Raw genomic sequence first — 22887 nt, 5'->3', positions numbered from 1 at the left:
GTTGTTCGCTTAGTTACGTGATGGGAATATGTAAGTTTGTATGGAATTATTGATTTCTCTCAACCCCAAACGAAAATCTTTTATTCAGTTCGTATATAGTGTAAGAGCCAGTGTAAGACAGACCTTAGTCATTTATAAAACCTGATACCATGGTTTACGATTCAGTTAAAAAAAGTGTCAAGGTAACGCTTAACTGCCCATCTGCTGCTCTAGTCATGTTACTTATATAGATTATGTTTCTACAAACGCTAACGATTCGAAAATTTTATTCTTATCGATAAGTCACGCCTCGCAATCGCTCGGCGGTACGTCTGTCTACCAGTTAGACTAGACCTGAGCCAACGTATGACAATACTAGCCCCGACCGTGTATTTACCACCCTACCTACAAAGACGTCCGCTAAGGATTTAGGGTAGAAAGAGAATCGACGTGCCACTTGGCTACAGGCCCAGATCCAGTTTAGAAATTCAAAAACTGGCTCAAACAGGGAATCTAACTTGATGGTGGAACAAAGTATAATATCCTCCCGACTGAATCTTTTTTTCAGGCCACAGAGGCCAATCTCATGGTGAGATTAACTATGTACGTAGGACATATTATAGAGCAAGTGTGTGGGCCAGCACAGGTGCACTCTCTATTCCCTCACTCTCATAGTCCGATGGGACGGCAGGGACGACCGGTGACAGATCAGGCGCAGGACCGACGGCTTTACGTGCTCTCCGAGGCACGGGGTGTACCGACACCGTCTACTTCCCTAACTCCAGGCTGCTATTATGCTATTATGAATTTATCTTTTAAGAAAAATCCCAATAACATATTGTTTTTTGTTGGCCTGTAGCTGAACCAGGTAACCACGGGACCAATGAGGCAGTTGAAAACAAAGTATAAGCAAAGTACAATGACTATGAAGCTTTCATAAAATGAGGAAGATCTGGGGCTCGCAGCTCTCTGTTATGAACACCTGCCGCAGACACAAAAGCGTGGCAATATCAGATCATTGAGATACGTGAACTGTGTGGCAGGTGGAAAGGATCTGTACCTACTTAGAGAATAGAAAACGAATATGTCTGAAGTCTGTAGGTACCTACTTTGAATTAAATGATAAACTTAATTGAAATTTTTAAAGTAATTAACTTTTACATAGACAAACAGATCGCGTAGATAGTAAACTGAAAAAATCTTTTTAACAACAAAATATTGAACCGACTTCATAGATGGGTTACTCTAAAAAGCGAAAACTAACATCGTATTTATGTCCTTTCTATTGATAGGTTTAAAAACAAAGTGAACTTTATGAGCTTCAACTTCAGTTATTTTGATTTTAACACAAAGCTACTGAACTGATTTTCGTGAAAATTAAATGGGACCAATCTGAAAGTATATTCCTTTAACCAAAAAGAATTTTTAAAATTGATTAATAAATGACGAAGTTATGAGATAACAACCCGCGTCGAATCAAGAACAAAGTCAAGTTAGCCCTTGACTACAATCTCACCTGATGGTAAGTGAGGATGCAATTTAAGATGGAAGCAGGCTAACTTGTTAGGAGTAGGATGTAATCCACAGTCCTTTCGGTTTCTAAACGACATCGAACCGGAACGCTAAATCGCTTGGCGGTACGTCTTTGTCGGTAGGATGGTAACTAGCCACGGCCGAAACCTCCCACCAGATAGAGTCGGGAATAGAGTTTCGGGCACGAAGGTTTTCAATTTCAAATGAACAATCATTTACGCTCCATCCACTAGTTACTCGTACTAGGTATATAAAGCGAAAGGTCATCACGAAATCTCGAAAACCGCTTGAGATAGTTTATCTGTCTACTAAGAACGGATTTTGCGACAGGGCCGGATTAAGGCGGTCCAAGCGCGGACGAAGTCGCGGGCGTCCGCTAGTACCAAAAGCTAATATAAACCAAGTTACCGTTTACCTCAAACAAAAAGCCAGTAAAAACGGCGCCGCTCTCAATACAAGCATCTCAACCACAAGAGCCTTTGACTGCACTGTTTGCTTTGCGGAAAACTTTCCGCATCAGCAAAAACTATTGGAAAATGCGGAATGTAATAGATCTGGACGAGGAATATTAGTTGGGTGGTATTTGGTAATCCAATTTCAAAATTATGTACTTACAATTCGTAATTTTAGTAATCTATAGGTACTAAGTCAGTCAGTCACTGACGATCAAGTAATCTCTCATGACTATAGCGCTAACGGCTTCGTCGTTATCAACCCATATTCGGGTCACTGCTGAGCTCGAGTCTCCTCTCAGAATGAGAAGAGTTAGGCCAATAGTCCACCACGCTGGCCCAAAGCGGTTTGGCAGACTTCACACACGCAGAGAATTAAGAAAATTCTCTGGTATGCAGGTTTCCTTACGATGTTTTCATTCACCGGCTAACGGTTTGACAGCAAGCAGATAATAATCAAAAGATCATGCCGATCGCGACCAACACACGATCAGTTTTATCAGACGTCAAGCCGTTAGCGCTACAGGCATGACAGATTACTTGATCGTCAGAGACTGACATAATGTCAACTGCTACAAACAGTCAACTGACGTTTCAAAGTGCTTGTAAACTAAGCCTTCCTGAAATAAATGAATTTTGATTTTAATTTTGAAGTGATATCACAATTAAGGGCGAAAAAATGTTGGAAAAAGAAACATTAAAGCTCGGAAGCAATTTATTGCAAAACTTGAATAACTGCAGCGGAATTAAATTAAAAGAGCATAATACTTCAGACTGGTATTATTTATAGCGGCAAGCGGGAAAGTTTCTTTCACGTTTCACACAAAATGGTGCATTGATAGAAATGAAAAAGTAGAAGTTTCAGTAAGAATGAAAGAATGTTTTCTCGTGGCAAGAAAAATAACGATATTATTATTGTATTTGTTCTATTCACAGGTCCTTACTCCTTAGGGGGATATGGGGCTTAGCCCACCACGCTGCTTCGATTCGGGTTGGCGGAATAAGTGATAATTGTTAATTTATGTAAATGTTACCAACCAGGGCCTTAAAATATGCTCTCCGAGGAAGGGTTACTTTGAACTTTAAAGAGGTTAAGTAGTTGACTCATATCAAATATAAACAATATTAATTTCGTTTAGTCCATGTCTAAAAAAAAACATGTAATAAGAGTCCGATAATGGTCCGAAATATATGAAAAAATATATATTTTTTTATTCTTTACAAGTTAGCCCTTAACTACAATCTCACCTGATGGTAAGTGACTATGCAATCTAAGATGGAAGCGGGCTAACTTGGTAGGAGGAGCATTGGTAGGACCACACCACTTTCGGTTTCTACACGACATCGTACCGAAACGCTTAGTCGCTTGGCGGTACGTCTTTGCCGGTAGGGTGGTAACTAGCCTCCCACCAGCCAGACCTGGACCAATTAAGAAAACCTCAATCGCCCCAGCAGGGGATCGAACTCAGGATCTCCGTCTTGTAAATCCACCGCGTAATTTTATGCACGTAAAAATTGTATGCACGTAATTTTCAATTTTATTGCATTAGTAATAAGCCTACAAGGCAGTACTCGTATATCGATTTTTGTTGGTTTGTCAAAAATAAAAACGTCTGGCGCCAAAAATAAAAGCCTCTCCCCCGCCGTCAATTTCCGGAGTCCTTCGTTTGGAAACAACAGGAAATGAATCTCTGCGTAAATCGTTCTCTTTGGAGGGGTTGCATTTCTCGTTTACGTAATTAAACATTTTTATACTAATATAAAATATTAGTAAAAAAATTATATATATTTCGATATTTCCTTATATTTTATTTTTATAATAAGTTTAGCCTATTTAAGTATTATGTTCATTAATAAAATAAATATTATAATTTTTATACTACAGTTACTGTTTACTTTTTTTGAGACCACAGTGTTTGTTTCAAAAGTAGTTTTGTTACATAGTTTCGGAGATAATACAAAATTTGTAAAAGACGCAGAAATGCCGCTATAGGACGGCACGAATTTCAGTTATGTATTTCCCGTGCCCGTGTAAATATGAGGATCAAACATAGCTTATGAGACTCGCAAATAACGTAGCTTTCTATTGGTAAAAGAACTTTACAAATCGGTCCAGTAGATCCAGAGATTATCCCCTATAACCACAAAAACTTTACCTGTTTACAATACTAAGCCTATTTCCCTTGGTCATCGCACCACGCTCTAAGGGCTGGACCAATTTTGCTAAGGGTAGGGGTAGGTTTGGGATAGGATAGGGGTAGGGGTAAGGTAGGGTAGGGTAGGGCAGGAGTAGGGTAGAGGTAAAGCAGGGGTAGGGTAGGATTAAATTAATCTACTCTCAATATTTTACCAAGTGCCATAAATGTTCTAGAACGAGTGCCAATATCGACCCAAGAACCCCGCAATAGATAACGTTATTATACAGCCATTATCAAGTGTCCATGCACTTTATACAGCTTTTAACTTTAGAGAGCTGTTGTGCGAAAGCTTTCACGTAGTTAGAGGATGGCGCCACTTCTAATATCATTTTCTTTAAACTATCTTTGATGGGCCATTTTAGGAACAATTGTGTTTTGAGTGAAGTCATGAATAGTTTACTCATTTTTGTTTAGTAAAGACGTGAAACCATAACAGACAAACAAATTCATTTTTTATATTTATAGGGGAGGAAATTTGTACGTATGGAGCGTTTGTAGGGTATAGATAGGGGTAGGGTTGAGTAGGGGTAGGAGTAGGTAGGAAATAAGCGCACATAAGATAATGATGAAGTCAAAGCGAAGCTTGACCGGGTCATCAGTGTTATTATAAACTTTTAACCAATCTAATCATGGGCTTCCACGCGGACGAAGTCATGAGCGTTCGCTAGTTTATGAATAACACCGTTCGCTGCAACTGGTCGGTATAAAACTATATCGCCAGTTAATAATGACAAAGGACGAAGCTAATGGACGCCATTAGCTACCTCTTTACGGGCTTAATGACAAAACTTAATTAACATTAATTCGTTTTGAGCTTATTTCTTTTTGTGAAAATTAGCGCTCGCTTCTGACCTGCTCTACTGGGTTATTGCCTGAAAATGTTTCTGAATCTATATTATTATTGTATATATGTCACCCCGCGGTTTCACCCGCGTAGTTCCAGTTCCCGTGAGAATTATCATGATCATCATCATTAGACTATCAAACATCACGGTCTCGAGTCGCCAGCAGTCAGCGGCTATACATCTAGTGGGGGGGTTGACCAATACTGCGCTTTTTGGTGCGGGGTCGCCATTCCAGCACCTTGGGACCCCAACGTCCATCGGCTCTTCAAACTATGTGGCCTGCCCATTGCCACTTCAACTTCGCGACTCGCTGAGCTATGTCAGTAACTTAGGTCCTTCTGCGGATCTCCTCATTTCTGATTTGATCACGCAGAGAAACTCCAAGCATAGGTCGCTCCATCGCCCGCTGTGTGAGCTCTGATCTTTTTTATGAGCTTTTTTATGAGGCCTAGAGTATTCCTTTTCTTCCGTGCGAATGCGGGGAATAAATATTGTCTATGACACTTGCAAATAACGTGACTTTCTCGTAGTAAAATAATTACCCTTACAATACAACAAACTTTACCTCTTTATAATATTAGTAAAGACTAGCTTACGTCTATGTCTTCGTTCATCAATTTCAATTCGCTGGGGAAAAATGGAATTTTGTAGTTTAATTTTAATCTAGAATCACACTAATATTATAAATGCGAAAGGTTGTGTGTGTGTAAGTGTGTATGTTTGTTTACGTTTATGAGTCAAGAAGTGTCTGGAACACGCGAAGAGGCGCGAACTCCGTGGCGCGGTGGTATGCGCTGTAGATTTACAAGACGGAGAGCCTGGTTTCAATCCCCGGCTGGACTGATTTAGGTTTTCTTAACTGGTCCAGGTCTGGCTGGTGGGAGGCTTCAGCCGTGGCTAGTTACCATGACTTTCATCCTACTCCTAACAAGTTAGCCTGCTTCCATCTTAGATTGCATCATCACTTACCATCAGGTGAGATTGTATTCAACGGCTAATTTGTAGAGAATAAAAAAAAAATACCGCGCCCGCCCTCCCTCTGATCGGCCCGTGTGACTGCGAAGTCAGGTGGGCCACTGGAGGTGGTGGGTTGACTCATTCAGAGAGGAGACTCGTGCTCAGCAGTAAGCCGAATATGGCTCGATAATGATTCTCACAAGTACGGGGGTAAAACCGGGACATATGCTACCATTAAATAAACTACTCGTATAATATGCAGATTATATGTAGTTACTTTAGGACTTACGAAGGCTTAGGAAAATAAAGTTTAGTATGCAGAGCCTTTTCAGCCGTTGCAACGAGGCGGGGCTTTCAAATATATTTCAATGAATATAATGCGAGACCTTCTCGGCGCTTTGAGAAGGTTTATCTATGCAATATACCTCAACTTGTTAAGTTATAATGTAGGTATGCTAATACTAAATATAATAAAAATAGACTTGATAGCTCAGAGGATATCACCTCTGCCTTACATTCGGAGGGCGTAGGTTTCAATCCGGTCCGGGGCATGCATCTCGCAACTTATAAGTTCTCTAAATTTTAAGAAATTAATCACTGTCTCAAACGGTGAAGGAAAAACATCGTGAGGAAACCTGCGCATATCTGAGAATGTTCTTAATTCTCCAGGTGTGTGAAGTCGGCAAATCCGCATTGGGACTAAGGCCTAACCTCTCATATTCTAAGAGGAGACTCGTGCTCAACAGTAAACCGAATATAATGATGATGATGCTGCTACTATTTATTATACATACCTACTAGCAGGCGCCCCGCGGTTTCAACCGCGTAGCTCCCGTTTCCGTGGGTATAATATAATACAGGCTATACTCGGTGAAAATGTAGCATTCTATTGGTAAAAGAATTTTCAAAATCAGTTCATTGCAGAATATCAAGAGTTTACCTCCTACAACCTTACAAATTTGAAAATTAATGGGATAGACGGTGAAAAATTCATCCTCACTTTGCATGTAAGGAAGGAACCTAAAAAAAATTTTTGTTTCGGTTCCTTCCTTACCTTACCTTTTTTCCATTTTATTGACAAAACTAATACACATATATACAATAAAAAAAGAGTGAGACAAAATATGTAAAGGAATAGCAGCAGAATCGAAATCATCGCTCTCTCTGTCTCCCCATGGCAACAAAAGAGAGCGATTTAGTTGAGAATAAGCGTGAATATTCTCGTCGCACAATGAAGTAATATTTTAATCACTCGCAATCTGCGCGACGGTTGCAAGTTGCAGTTGTATTCTATTCTATTCTATTCTATTGTTAGTTAAATAGCGAGCAAGCGGGTCACAGTGAAGCGACTGTTAAGCGATTCTGCAATGTACACATGTTTTCAGGTAATTCATTTATGCCGGAAAAATTCAAGGTTCCAGCGGGATTTTTGAAAAGCTGATTTTCATGGTTTTTATAATAAACTTTTTTAAAATAATTTATAATAAACCATATCAAAACCTAGCAAGTGTTCTTACTATGGTATGAAAGTCATTACTACATCATATTTACCGTAGCGGGTCAATAATTAATCTTAGTAAGGGCTTGTAACTTGTAATATACACTAAAATTAGAATTTAGGTAGTGTTATATATTCATATTTTGTGTTTTACATAACCAATAACTCATTAGTTGTTCTACTTAAATAGTTTTTAAGGGCTAACCTCATTTATGTTTTTTCGCTCTCCTGTAAAATTTAGTTTTAAGCCCATACTAGGTTTTGAAATGGGACAGCCGATAGTTTCTACCAGTTTTTTAAATTGCCTCCTTGTCCTTACAACACTAAATTCTGAAAACCGATGATAACGATGTTATCTCTTATCACCAGCGGTATCGAGCAAAAATTCAAAAGTTGAACATGAAACTACGGACATGTCTTCAAATAAGTTCAAACATTTTATTAAACGCAAGCTCATACAAAAATCTTATTTTGTATAGTAAGATTATAACGATAAAAAAGCTTGGTATTGAATTTCACTATACGATAGCGAAGAGTTCTAGATAAATTTGTAAAATGGTAATAAACTTGTGGACTCTTCTTGGACCAAGGCAGGTATTGAACCCTCGTAACTTTAATTTCAAGTTTTCGACTCATTATAATCACCATCTAAATATATATAAAAATTTTAATAAAAAAAATTCAACCGACTTCTAACTCTAAAATTAACCTAAACTAAAAAGCAAAAAATAACATCTTGCCTATGTGCTACTTTCTGATCAGTTTGAAGGCGGTGCCAAGCCAGTGATGTTTTAATTTAAGCCGTTTAAATTACAAAATTTCTGTGGTTCTTTCAGAAACGGTCGACCCTCCACTAGATGGACTAAGGATATCAAGCGGGTTGCAGGGAGCCGCTGGATGCTGGCGGCTCGAGACCGTTGTGCTTGGAGGTCCATGCAAGAGGCTTATGTCCAGCAGTGAACGTCTGTCGGCTGATAAGGAATGAAGGAATGGTTTTTAAAACCCATTACTAAACGGATTATAGTTTTTGAAATAAATATTGTTGATGTTGTAACGAGATACGGAGCTAGGCGGTTGGCAGGCGATTGATTGGCACGCCAATACACCGCAGCGTATGTAAAGTGTAAACAGATACCGTATCGCCACTAGAGACTCGAGCCCCAGATAATAACGTTTAAAAGCCTCTCGAGCACTTCCATATTTATATACCTACTTTATCAAAAACTAGCAAGACTTCCTGGCTTTACACGGTTCCAGATCCTACTGTCTTACTAATATTATAAACGTGAAAGTTCGTACGGATGTTTGTTTGGATGTTTGTGATTCTGTAACGTCGCAATTTCTGAAGCGATTTGGCTAAAATTTGAAACGGAGATAGATTTTACTCTGGATTAACACATTGGCTACTTTTCATCCCGGAAAAATCCATGGTTTCCCGAGATTTACGAAAACTTATGATTTTGATGATATGAATGTTTGTTCAGTTCAGTATAATTCGGTTCAGTAGTCGAGGTGTGAAAGAGTATTTCACACCTCGACTACTGAACCGAATTAGCTGAAATTTGGTATTGAGATATATTATAGCCTGGATTAACACATAGGATACTTTTTGTCCGAGGAAAAGTGCACGGTTTCCGCGGGATATGCGAAAATCTGAATTCCACGCGAACGAAGTCGCAGGCGTCCGCTAGTTTTTTTTTTATAAACTGACTGCCTAAACAGAGCATATCATCATTGACAACCCTATTCGGCTCACTGCTGAGTACGAGTCTCCTCTCAGAATGAGAGGGGTTAGTTAGGCTACTAGTCCATTACAATGACGCAATGCGAATTATCCGGCTTCACACATGTAGAGAATTAAGAAAACTCACGATGTTTTTCCATCACCGTTTGAGACACGTGATATTTAATTTCTTAAAATTCACACTGAACTGACTGAAAACTTGGAGACGCATCCTACTGAAAAATTGTGTTTCTAATTACTTGTGTTGTCGACCCCCAACTAGGCAGATAGATAACAAGCGAGAAGCCGCTGGATGCTGGCGGCTCGAGACTGATGTGTTTGGTCCTTGCAAGAGGCCTATGTCCAGCAGTGGACGTCCATCGGCTGATAATTATGATGATGATGACTATTAAGTATACGTAGTTAATAGAAGTCAGACTGATAGACAAGAGGACTTTGTTTAACAATATATATATAGTGAATTTTATCAATAAAGTTATTGGAGCGCCGGTAAGTGGATTATATATTTAACATAATACCTCCCCACTACTGATATAGCTAATTGAATTTCCCTAACAACGAACTCATGGAAATTTCTATGCTTTGGATTATTACTATCTGTTCACTTTAATACTCTTATGTTATATTGAGCCGTGATATCCCAGTGGATATCACCTCTGCCTCCGATTTTGGAGGGTGTAGGTTCGAATCCGGCAGGGACATGCACTTTCAACTTTTCAGTTGTGTGCATTTTAAGAAATTAAATAGCACGTGTCTCAAACGGAACCAGAGAATTTTCTTAATTCTCTGCGTGTGTGAAGTCTGCCAATCCGCATTGGCTGTGGTGGACTGTTGGCCTAACCCCTCTTATTCTGAGATGAGACTCGTGCTCAGCAGTGAGTCGAATATGGGTTGATAATGAAGTCATTGACTCTTCATACTACTCCGCATATTGGCAAGTGACAACAGCTCCAGTTGTTTACTCATTATTAGCAATGTTGCAATACACATGCTAATAAGTGGCAACTGCTCAATAGTAGCAGGTTTCGTGCTTGAAATGAGCATGTTTAATGCTAGCAAATGTAAACTGATGATAAGCCACATTTTTCGTATTTCGTATATCCGTTGTTAACATAAATCACAATGTCAACTTGTCAATGTCATCTACACACCCTATGATATCCACGAAGTGTTGCCTAATTTTTTACCTACAATCTCAATTTTGATCAGACAACATTAAATAAATTCGTCACTTAAGAATTACTAACAATATTTTAGATGTCCACTAACATAGTCAAAGGTAGTGAATTAGCCGGCTGATCATTATCAGGTTAATGGTTAATTTGAAGAACAGTTAAAACGTGACAAAACTATCCTATCACCACATTATGGTGTGCTCACCTTAACCGGCGACGAAGACAGCCATAACTGGAACAGATCTGACGTAACCGAAGTACTCCTCGCCTCATGCAGCCTTGGAGATAACGAGCCACAGGACGTTATGCCGTGCAACCTGTTCACTTCGTCTATACTTGCACATTCTCTCACATACTTCTCTAATAACTTCGGCTTGTTTGCCAGCAACGTTTTCAACTCCACCAAATCGTCCTCAGTAACGTCATCAGGGGACGTCCTATCTATCACTTCTTTGTATTCATCTGCGCATCGCATCAGTTCATTAGTCTCTAACGCGTCGTACACAACCTTATCGCCTAAATCGGGACTAGACTCTTTATAATAATCACTATGACTTTGCCTGGCACTATCTAATTCACAACCATTGTGTTCCGTTATTTCGACTATAGTTATCGGTGGGTTCTCTTTAAGCATCTCTTCCTCTACGCTCTCGACGGGCAGTTCGTAAACTAGATGCATCAATTGATGGGTACGCATGAGTTTGTCTTGTTGGTTATCCGTTTTGGGGTCTGGGTTGTCATCGGGGAAGTTTGCGTTCGGTTTGCTAGCCTCGGGCTTCTTTGCGACGACATCGATGGGTTTCTCGGATGTCATGGCAGTTTCAGTGGTTGGTCGCGGCGGCTCTGTTTACGGTTCTTGTGTATACAGACATCTTTTACGACGTATGTACCTGGAATAAGAAACGTGAGAATTAATAATTAATAAACAAAATACCCTAACTATAGGCCTCATGAGAAGGCTCAGTCACTCAGCGGGCGATGAAACGAACTATGTTTTGAGTATCTCTGCGTAATATCTGCGTCCTTTTTATAGAAATTCGTGTCATGACTTATCATTCTTTTATGATAGGTCCTGATTTAGCGTTCCTTTACGATGGGACATGATTTATCGTTTAAGTGACACTGACATGTCATGCTATTTCTGCCGCCAAGAAGCATTCTTGACTTCTTTCCGGTAGAGATAGGCGTCCACATATCCGCATCGTAAGTATCGGACGCATCGCATTAAATGGATTTTTGATGTAAAGACTTCTTAAAAGTAAACCGCTTGGTGACGTAACGCCACTCTGTTTGGCTATTCTTTTTGTCACGCACCAGGTTTAAGTTATAAATGAACCCTTATAGTTTCGCCATGTCCATTATAACATATGATATACGTATCATTAAAGAATGATAAGTCATGACACGTTCCCAAAGCATACTGTTTCCAAAAATAATCCTAGCTATAGTACTTCCCCGGACAAAACACAAAAGCTCTACTACAATCTGAACTGATTGGTATAATCCTAGTAATTAAGTAGTTCAAACTTTAACTGAGCAATTAAACGTCCGTGGAATTGGCGCAAATTGCCTTAACAAAGTTGTCGTGGTTATTGATTGGTATATGTTTAGTTCTCTCGTTCAGTTATATAACAAGATTATATACGACTAGGATTTACCCCGCGGTTTTAATCGAATTGTTCCCGTTCCCGTGAGAATACGGGGATAAAGCCTATGACACTCACGAATAACGTGGCTATCTAGTAGTAAAAAATTTTAAATAATTGGTAGTACCAGATATTACTCCTACAATACCACAAACTTAACCTTTTTTATAATATTAGTAGGTATTATAGTATACTACTTCCTACTAATATTATAAATGTGAAAGTTTGTATGGATGTTTGTTACTAACGCCGCTACTACGGAAGCGATTTGGCTGAAATTTGGAATGGAAATAGTTTTTACTCTGGATTAACACATAGGCTACTTTTCATGCCAGAAAAATCCATAGTTCCCGCGGGATTTGTGAAAAACTAAACTCCACGCGGACGAAGTCGCAGGCATCCGCTAGTTATACTATACACAATCAGAGAGCCGTGATAGCCGTGATAACCCAATGGATATGATCTCTGCCTCCGTTTCCGAAGGGTGTGGGTTCGAATCCGGTCCGGGGCATGCACCTCCAACTTTTCGGTTGTGTGCATTTTAAGAAATTAAATATCATTAAAAAAAAAATTCTTCCTTTGCTTTTTTTTCTTTCTGACACCGGCTTAGCATCGCCTTCAAACTGATTTTTTTTTCGTTTTACCTACTCGAAAGTGCAAGATTCGAATTCACCTCTATCTTTCTCATTATACAGTATCGTGTTAGAGAGATTGAGGTGAATTAGACTCTCACTGGCGGGTTAGAAAAACATCCTTACAGAATAGCCTATTTCTAGAACTCTTAACAATGTATCTAAAAATAGTCTCGTACCGAATTTTCCGTTATGGGAGGGGTATGAGAAAAATAATGCGCAAATGGAGACAAATAAAGAATGTTTGCTTGATAATGAATATTAAATGGGAAATGGCAGGGTTGCCAACTTAGAAATCAATAATACTGGCATACCGTAAACTACAGAAGAACGCCAGATAAAGTATAGAACTTTAACTTACCTATAAATGGTAAATTTCGAACATAATTATGCGCCATTTGTTATTTTTTTTAACTATTAAATAAACATATTAACTTTTAAAAGTTCTAGTACTGGGTTAACTTAATTAAATCTAAGTTGAAGACCGATTTTTAGACAACTGACTGACACATGCAATGTAATTGTTTTAACTAGCCAGGGTTCTGGAAATGCAATAAAAATGTCCAAAAATGTCATCTCGTCTTTTTTTAATATGGATATTAAATCTGGTAAATTACTGGTTTTCCATTTCATAGAATCCGGCGTCTTAAACCAAATTGAAATGGAAAACCAGTAATTTACCAGATTTAATATCCATATTAAAAAAATATTTTTGGACTTCTTACAATTTAAAAGCTTTACAAAAAAATGTTTCGAGGAAAAAAGCCAAGACTCTTATTTTCATACCATTCAAAACTCAAACTTATAACCCCAAAATGCTAATTCAGTTACTAGACCAACAACACAATTACAAGTTTAAGGATAGGGTAGTCAAAATTAAATTCTGTTGGCAAAACTAATTGTATGTTTGGATTTAGTTATTTATTCAAGTTATTCCAACTTCCAACTTTGTTCACCATAACCTTGGGCGAACAGACAAAACAAACTTATTTCTCGTTAGCATTTAAATTAATGTTTGCGAAACAGAAATATCAATTTAGAAATTAGGTGAAGTGAAATTTATACAACTAAAAGATGATAGAAAACAAATTAAAAAAAAATAATGGAAGTCTGACAGTCGCGCCAGTGACAGCAGAACTGAGGAATAACAGGTTAGCATCATAAGAAGTAAAAGTGTTAGATTTAGCTTAGCGTTCTGTGATAAGCATGGAATGGGCAAGTGATCGGAGGGATGAAAGTCACATTACAAGAAGAATGTTAAAATTGCAAGTAGAAGGTTCAAAGAAGAGATGGTCGGAGTGTTAGAAACAAGATGTATCTGTAAAAGGAGTAAGAGATGAGTTGACGTATGATAATTCAAATTTCTTCAAAGATGAAATTTTCTTTACATGAATACCATCATATCACCTAAATGATCGTGTGACAGCCCTGATTGTAAGGCTACTGTTGTAACATTACAACATACAAAAAGAATGTTAACATTGCAAGTAGAGATAAACAAGAGAAAAGGAAAGAAGAGATGGTTGGAGTGTGTAAAAGAAGATATGCATGTAAAATGACGTCATGAATTGACTTAAGACAGATGTAAATAGAAAAGCATGACATATTGTGCCTATTGATGGCAAAAAGATGGTAAGGAACACTTCTTATAATTGACGTTACAAATTTTGGGTATAATATAAATATAAATAATATAAATAATATAAGGGGTAAGAGGTATAGCAGAACAATATATAACCTAGAAACGATTTCCCATCTCTTGAATTGTTTCCAATATACCAGACGTATTGGAATTGAATTCAAAGCGCATTTTAAATCATGCGCTTCATTAAATTATATAGCAGACACCTGCGATTGCGTGATAATTGGCTTGTTCTGATTATTTCATTCTCTATTAAACCCCTTAGGGGTGGAATTTTTAAAATCTTTTTTAGACTTTGGTATATACTAGCAAGTTAAAAGTCAGTTGCAACACTGAAAATGGAGAATTAGGAGGAGCTTACTTGAAATAATTAATGAATTTTTGTTTTTGTTTTTGAAAGCATTTGTGTGTTTTGAAATGAAAGAAACGGCAGCACAGCATGATTTTTTTTTTATTGTTTAGATAAATATAGGATAAAGATGTAATTATTTTTTTGATTATGTGCTACCATTGTGAATTCATACGGAGCCCTTAGTCATGAACTTGTCGAGGAACGCGGTGTTTAATATTTGATTACTAATGATGTGAATTGTCAATAATATGTTTACTAGCAGACGCCCCGCGGTTTCACCCGCTTAGGTACCACTTGCTGTGGGAATATGGTGGCAAAATATAGTCTAAATAACTTAGCTTTCTATTAGTAATCATGGGTTTTTTTCAAAATCAACACAATACTGGCTTGGCACCGACTTCAAAGTGGTCAATAGGTAGAAAATAAAAAGGGAAAAATACAATGTTATTTTTCCCTTTTTAGTACCTATCGTGATTACGTTTATGTTTTGGAGTCGGTTGTATTTAAAAAAAAATGTTGCCAAAAATTAAACACAAAAAATAAGGAAACATGTGCGTCTCAGAACGCTGTGATAACTGAAACCTGCTGCCGTGTGCGTGAGAGACAGGGAAGCCAGAGAGAGAGGCGCCGTAACGCATTACGAGTACTTTACGAAGCGGTACTCCCTCCAATAAGAAGTTAACGCTTCAAAAAGTCAAGCGGTCGTGTGGCAGCCCTAATCGTAGGGCTAGAAATAAACGGCCGTTAGCTGCAAATAGCTGGACAGTTTGCAGGGCAATTTATGGAAGGACTTCGCTAATGAAGGCGTAATTTGTTTATTTTCTCAAGCCCGACTTAGTGTACGCAAGAGTTATGAAATATGTTAAGTTTTAGTTTGTTCTAGTGCAAGTATAATTCTTTAATTTCGTTTTTATAATAAAACTGCCACTTAAACCACCGGCATGTCTCTCAAAAAGTTTAAAGTTTTTAATAAACGTAACCTTATAGAAAATCTTACTTTAGTGCTAAAAGATTATACTCGTATAAACGATAAAAAGCTTGATATTGAATTGCAAAATACAATTGTGTAGTTAGTTCTAGATAAATTTGTAAAATAATAAATATAAATAAACAAAAACAAAAACGAACCCTGGCTCATTTTGTTGTGGGCTCTTCTCGGACCAAAACGTATTTGGAACCGTCATAACTTTAAGTATTCGACCAATTTCGCTTTGTGTAGAGTACGGCTTGTTTATCTGATATAGAGCTAACATAGAAAGAGAACGTTTTGTTTACCATTTCCCTAACTTCACGTAAAATATCTACACGTAAAGAAAATCGTTTGTCGGTATTCGAACGACGTAACGAATGGCGCGCACAACATCTTTAACTAGAGGACGCAATAAACGTTCATAAAGCTAATAATATAAAATGAAAATTTTTAAAAACCCCCGAATGTCAATTATTAATGACACTCTCGATAAAGTCATCAATATTATTTTTCAGTACGCTTTCATTTAAGACCCCACTCGAGTATATTTGCAGACATTCGGTTGTTCTTCCCCAGTTTAACCCCTACAACTTTTAAACGGCTCAACGGATTTTCAACGGATGTCTAAGAACACTCGCCCGTAAGTCTACTTTCATAAAAAAAAAAATTCGGGAGCTATGATGCCACAGACAGACAGACAGACAGACACGTCAAACTTATAACACCCCTCTTTTGCGTAGGGGGTTCAAAAAGGAAAATTATTTCTCAATCAATCAAATTATTTTAATCTATCTCTAATACAACTTCTTCATAAGTCCTCAGAGTAAGCAGTACATTGTTGCATCTATGAAGTGCACGTCGCTACGAATGACGTATGGCAACTTTTTCAAGTTTCAAGCGATATGGGGTAACATTTTATTCCGAACTGTGGCGGTTCATTGTAGACTACCACAATAAACTCTATTTGAACTAAATACGGCAAATTTTAACCCAGATAAGCCTGAAACTATTTTTTTTAAATTTAGTTCTAATACTTTTATAATAAATGAGAAAAATATTTAAAAAAATATTTTCTGTAATTATATTCTTTCAGGGAAATGTCTTATACTACACTACTCCCATTTGTCCATCAACCTGATGTATTAGTGTTATGCCTTTTGTACCTGTAATGCTCCGACAGACATAACTTTCAGACCACAGCAATAGGGATGATGACAGTTTTTTAAATTATATACATAAATTAAGAGTATGTTAATTTTGTAGAAAAAGGTATCTGCAATCATTACGTTACCTGTCTCCTTAACCGGTGGTAGTCTTAACAAATAGTCAACTGAAATAATTTAATTTTTGATTTTGATTACTTTCGGAGCTACAGGGATTTAAAGGATCAAGCTTTTGCAGGATCAAAGATTTGCGGCTATAAAACGCCCCATTACTAAATGGCACGATACAATCTCATCAGAGAGAGAGATCGTTAAATTAGTATAGGCGTTCAAACAAAATTACAAATATCTTAGTTATTTGTGTATTTATGTTTGTAGTTCATATAATGACAATTGGAATGTTTCATGTAATTTCGTTAAAAGATTTATTATAATTTTGTATAATTTTGTTTATTTCATAAACATCCAGACAATCTTAGTAATGCATTAAAAGTTAATATTGACCTTAAAATTATTATTATTAATTATTATTACCTTAAAATTTCCCCGGAAGCTATATCGTAAAATATCTACGTGGACTAGACTGAATTCTACGGTAGTCTGCGATAAATGTATCCGAATGACGTCTCCGTTTGTCGTCTGGCAACTTCAAGTTAAACGAAATGGGGCAATTTTTCGATTAAGGTCAATGTTTTCCGCCTATTTTTGGCTGCGGATGTATTTGGGTAATCAGGTAAGTGAGGGATTAGTTATCTGACCCAATTATCTGTTCTGTTTTAAGGGGTCTTTACTTACTCTTTGATAAACTTGAATTCTGAATACAGAGATGACTGACTGACTGACTATATGGGGTGAGCCACAGAACATAGGGAACGCTTAAGCCAAGGTTTTAGCACTAGATGTAGTAAGGGGGCGGTGGGGCCCACGTATCTTCGTGTTTGAAGACGTACGCTAATGTTTTTGTAATATAATAAAATGGGCTTTAATAACAATTACATAGAATTACATTAATAACAATTATCATTTAGTTTGTACTGTAGCAATGTGGCAATATGTATACTATACTAGTAAAGTACTAACTAAATTTTACTTTATCTATTTCATCATTATCGGCTCTCGGCTCACTGTTGAGCTAGAGTCTCTTCTCAGAATGAGAGGGGCAGACTTCACACACGCAGAGAATTCAGAAATTCTCTGGTATACAGGTTTCTTCAGGATGTTTTTCCTTTTCCGTTTGAGACACGTGATAATAATTTCTTAAAATGCACACAACTGAAAAGTTTGAGGTGCATGCCCCGAACCAGATTCAAACCCACACCCTCCGGAATCGGAGGCAGAGGTCATATCCACTGGGATATCACTGCTACAACAACAATGCATCAACACATAACTTTTTAAATATTCAGCCACATTACGTAATGATAAAGTTATGTATCAAAATGTCATCATAAGAAAAACAGGCAAAGATGCAAATTCGTTTTCAGAAAGTGTGTTCAAAGTGTGTTTCCTCGCAAATGTGTTATAAAACGTCGTAGACATACTGCGCTTTGATAATTACAGCCTCTGTTTTATTACTATAGCTCTCGCCTACGGCTCGAGCTTGCAATACCGCCTCAGCTGTTATTTTCAACTTACCGCACTGATATCATATTGTACTATTATTTTATTGCTTTTTTGTGATGAGTAAATAAACTTCTTTCTTTCTTTAATTTTGATGATGATGATGATGATGATAACCACTGGACGTACTACGAAAATTATAATTGTATAAACTCACAGGTACGTTTTAAAACATCATGACCGGACTATATTGTTATCGCCGACAAATGGTCGGACTTATGAGACCACTTACAGCCCTTATAAAGATGTCGGTCAATAACAGCTCGTTTCCATTGTCAAAGTTTACCGGCCTCCTGTGACGTCAGGCTACGACAGATAATCGTGGAACGTCAGAATAAAATCAGACAATAAAAAAAAAACAAATTAAAATATGTGCATAAAGCATAAATTAAAAGTTATCTGCGTTTTAAGATTAAATATTACGTGTCTCGAACGGCAAAAGAAAAACATCGTAAGAATTTTCATAATTATCTACGTGTGTGAAATCTGCTAATCCGCATTAGGCCAGCTTGGTGGACTATTGGCGTAACTCTTTTCATCCTGAGTAGAGACTCGTGCTCAATAGTGAGCAGAATATGGGTTGTTATGGTAATGATGAAATTCAAATAATCAAAGATCTTCTGTTGTAACAAATTCTAATTTTTATAGGTAGGTATTTATGAATATATCCCCTTAAATTATATTCATTATGAAATCTAAAAAGGTTTATTTTAATTTTTAATTAATTCTAATAATCAAGTTAAATACTGTACGTCGGACTTAGAACTTAGATTCAATACATTCTCTACGTTAATGTAAAGAGCTAGTTTATCGGTTAGAGATATTATCTGTTTCAAAATTAAAATGCAAGCAATTTCAACTAGAAAAACGAAGTTTTCAGAACCACCTTAAAAAACTACAGAAACCGATCCTGAAAAATATGCATTTAAATAAAGAAATAATTCACATGACCATACATCAGGTCGGATACAAAAACTCCTACACGAAGTCATTTAAAAAGCCACACGTCAAAATTAACGCTTCGATATAATGGGAACCGTGTCCCGGAGACATTGCGTCAAAGCCGGGCCCATAGCAGAAATAAACTAGACAATATCGGGTAATTGGTGTAGCGTCGCTGTTTGCGTGGCCTCGGCCGGCGCTTGTGAATACAATCGCTATTCCCGTGTCATAATATTAGCGAGATTACGGAGCCCTATAGCCCGGGATCCGGGGAGAATTTTTACAATTGATTACTATCACGTTAATTTTCCGTGAGTAGCTTAATGTTAATGAGACTCTCAACTTGTATATTTACGAAAAATCTTGATTCTGGTAGCTAAGGTAACCAGGTAATGAAAATTTCTGAGCGTCGGAACGAGTGCCACGCAATTTTTAGAATATTGTAGCTGTTAAAGTGTATAAATAATTATTAAGCAACAGTAAAAAGCAGCTGGTTAGTAATAATAATAAATGAATAAATAAATTATTATTATTATTAACTTTTAATAACCTCGTTATTGATACAAGTTGGGAGGAGAGTTTACCAAAAGTTGTTACTAACCAGATGTTGGTTTTACTGTTGCTTAATTATTACACATTAGCCACAATATCCTACAAATTGCATGGTATATTATCTCGTTTCAACGCTCAAAAATGTTTATTACCCGGTAACCCAGTAAGCTACCATAATCAATATTTTTTTTGATATTCACGGAAAACTAACTTGATAGTAATCAATTGTAAAAATACTCCACGGATCCTGGGCTACTAGTTTTTGTAGTGACTAAAAGAAGTTTTTCTACTCCCATTTCGTAGTCTACTCAATATAAAACCTTAAACCATATCACAAAGCTATTCATTCCTACAGGTCGTTTGCCCAGTGGATATTATGAGTGTATTTAACACAAAATTGTAAATACATAATTATATTTTCGGCTAACTTTTTGCGGTGATTTTGTAGGCACGTAACATGTCTATAGTATAAAGTGGATCGCAGGCACTTATACGTATAATATAGCAGTGTTCGACAGAAAGCCATTAAAAATTCAATTAAAATCATTACTCATGTTAACACCCCGAAGGGTGCCGTTTAACATCACAATAAAAAGGAAATAAAACTCCAAAAGGCGCCAACACCCTCGCTGTTGGGGCATTCCGTAGCTCTTTCATTATCGAGTTAATGACGAAGGCAAACAATTCAATACAAACGGGTATCATTCTGAGACAGTTTGACGACCTATAGCTCAGTTGTTAAAGCTTTGGTTTTCAACAGAGAATGGTTCAATTCCCAGCTCGGGTTAATAGGATAGTTGACTCATATCAAATTTAATATGGTAGGAGTACTCCTAACAAGTTAGCCCGCTTCCATCTTAGATTGCATCATCATTTACCAATCAGGTGAGATTGTAGACAAGAGTAGACAAGGGCTAACTTGAACATATATAAAAAAAAAGAATTTATCACACATTATAACTTAACAAAAACGAGCATATTAAGAATGAGATCGAAAGAGATTTGTCTATTGGACAGACTTACTTGGTCGCTATCTATGGGCCTCATAAGAAGGCTCAGAGCTATGCTCGGTGTATCTCTGCGTTGAAAGAAAAAAACTAAAATAACCTTGTTCCAATGTAAGAGTTACCCTATCCTATTGAAAGCATACCTATATATAACCCTCAAACACTTCATCCCCCATACCATTTAACTGAAATACTTGGACCATAGGTACCTAATGAACTTTCTTATAAAAAACTTAGTTGTGTCACCAAGACGGTACTAAATTGTCCAATATTTGCTCCACCAGACTAATCTGGTGAGGGTAATTGGATTGATATGCCGCGGGGATGTTAATTACCCACCCCGAGAGCAATTTCGAGCTAGCGCTAGAGCATGATCATATAACAACTAATTTATAACTTAAACAACATATAATATGTTTAATCTAACTGCAGGCTAATTCATATACTTTGGTGTAGGTATTAAATACCAGAGAATCTCAATTAATAGCTCTTGAGACAATAGCGCCAAGCCAGTGGCGTATTAATTAAACTCGTGTCTGAATAAAAATTTTAATAAAAAAAATTCAACCGACTTCCAACTCAAAAAAAATAACTTTAACTAAAAAGCAAAAAATAACATCCTACCTATGTGCTACCTTCTGATCAATTTGAAGGCGGTGCCAAGCCAGTGATGTTTTAATTAAATACGTTTAAACTACAAAATTTCTGTGGTTATTCCAGAAACAGCTTTAATTAAAACACGACACTGGCTTGCCGCCTTCAAACTGATCAGAAGGTAGCACATAGGTAGGATGTTATTTTTTGCTTTTTAGTTAGTTATTTTTTTTGAGTTGGAAGTCGGTTAAATTTTTTTTATTAAAATTTTTATTTTTTTTATTTTTAGTGTTAGCATACCTACTGCGTGTGTACAGTCACAACCTATCTAAGTGGAAAGTTCTTATCAATACAAATTTATCAAGTCCAAACACAAGGTAGCTACTGTGAGCCGTCGAGGAGTTCTCTTCACTGTCCCTCGTCTTCATCATCAGACCCTTAATACAGTCACAATCCATCTAGGTGGAAAGTTCTCATCAATACAAATTTATCAAGTCCAAACACAAGGTAGCTACTGTGAACCGTCGAGGAGTTCTCTTCACTGTCCCTCGTCTTCATCATCAGACCCTTAATACAGTCACAATCCATCTAGGTGGAAAGTTCTCATCAATACAAATTAATCAAGCCCAAACAAAAGGTGACTGCTGTAAATCCTTGACGAGTTCCATCGTCTGTGTTTCGGCTCCATCATCAGACCAACTCCAAACCTTCAGAAAGTTGTAGTGGTTTAAAATACCTTATGGAAACACTAACAAACGCAATAGTCGTCTCTACAACTTTCGAAAGTTCCCCTCAATTTCTCCAGGATGCCATCATCAGATCCTGACGTGAAAAAAATGGGACCACCCTGGAAGTAAACCCTACAAAACAAAAAAAGAATTTTCAAAATCGGTCCATAATTGACGGAATTATCGCTGGACATACATAAAAAAAAAAAAAAACATACATACAGCCAAACATAGAACCTCCTCCTTTTTAGAAGTCGGTTAAAAAACTACGGGAAAGGACCGTCTGAAAATCCAAAAATGTTATGATTTCAACGGCTTGAGTTAATTCATCACTGTGTTGGCACCGCCTTCAAAGTGATCAGAACGTAGCACACACAATGAGAATGTTTTACTTTATTTTTGTGATTTTGAAGTCGGATAATTTTTTTTTGTTAAAAAGATTTTGTTTTTCTGTTTTTAGTGTGTCCTCTACTCCTAGTACAGCGAACGAAAGCTCCACAGTACGCGCAATTTCGTTATTTTCATTTTAACACAAAATTACTAAATCGATTTTCATCTTTCAAGCAAAAAATGAATTTTCAAAATTAGTTAAGCAATGACGAAGTTATGAGGAAACAAACATTTAAAAAAGAAAAAAAACATACGCGTCGAAAAAATG

The 22887-nt window shown here is 37.1% G+C and overlaps 1 protein-coding gene across 2 annotated transcripts in view; it reads right to left on the bottom strand.

Annotated features, from left to right (window-relative positions):
• The window catches only part of LOC112052409 (cGMP-specific 3',5'-cyclic phosphodiesterase), a 75630-nt gene that overhangs the window by 29691 nt on the left and 23052 nt on the right, over positions 1 to 22887 (bottom strand). For both annotated transcript variants that reach the window (XM_024091465.2, XM_024091464.2), the window contains exon 2: positions 10587 to 11271. In XM_024091465.2, the coding sequence (XP_023947233.2) occupies positions 10587 to 11195 (609 nt within the window). In that variant the 5' untranslated portion in view covers positions 11196 to 11271. The remainder of the gene's footprint in view (positions 1 to 10586; positions 11272 to 22887) is intronic.

Source organism: Bicyclus anynana, chromosome 24, assembly GCF_947172395.1.
Source record: "Bicyclus anynana chromosome 24, ilBicAnyn1.1, whole genome shotgun sequence".
Taxonomy (NCBI): domain Eukaryota; kingdom Metazoa; phylum Arthropoda; class Insecta; order Lepidoptera; family Nymphalidae; genus Bicyclus; species Bicyclus anynana.
Note: the sequence above shows the minus strand (reverse complement) of the source record. Positions and strands in the feature narration are given on the sequence as shown.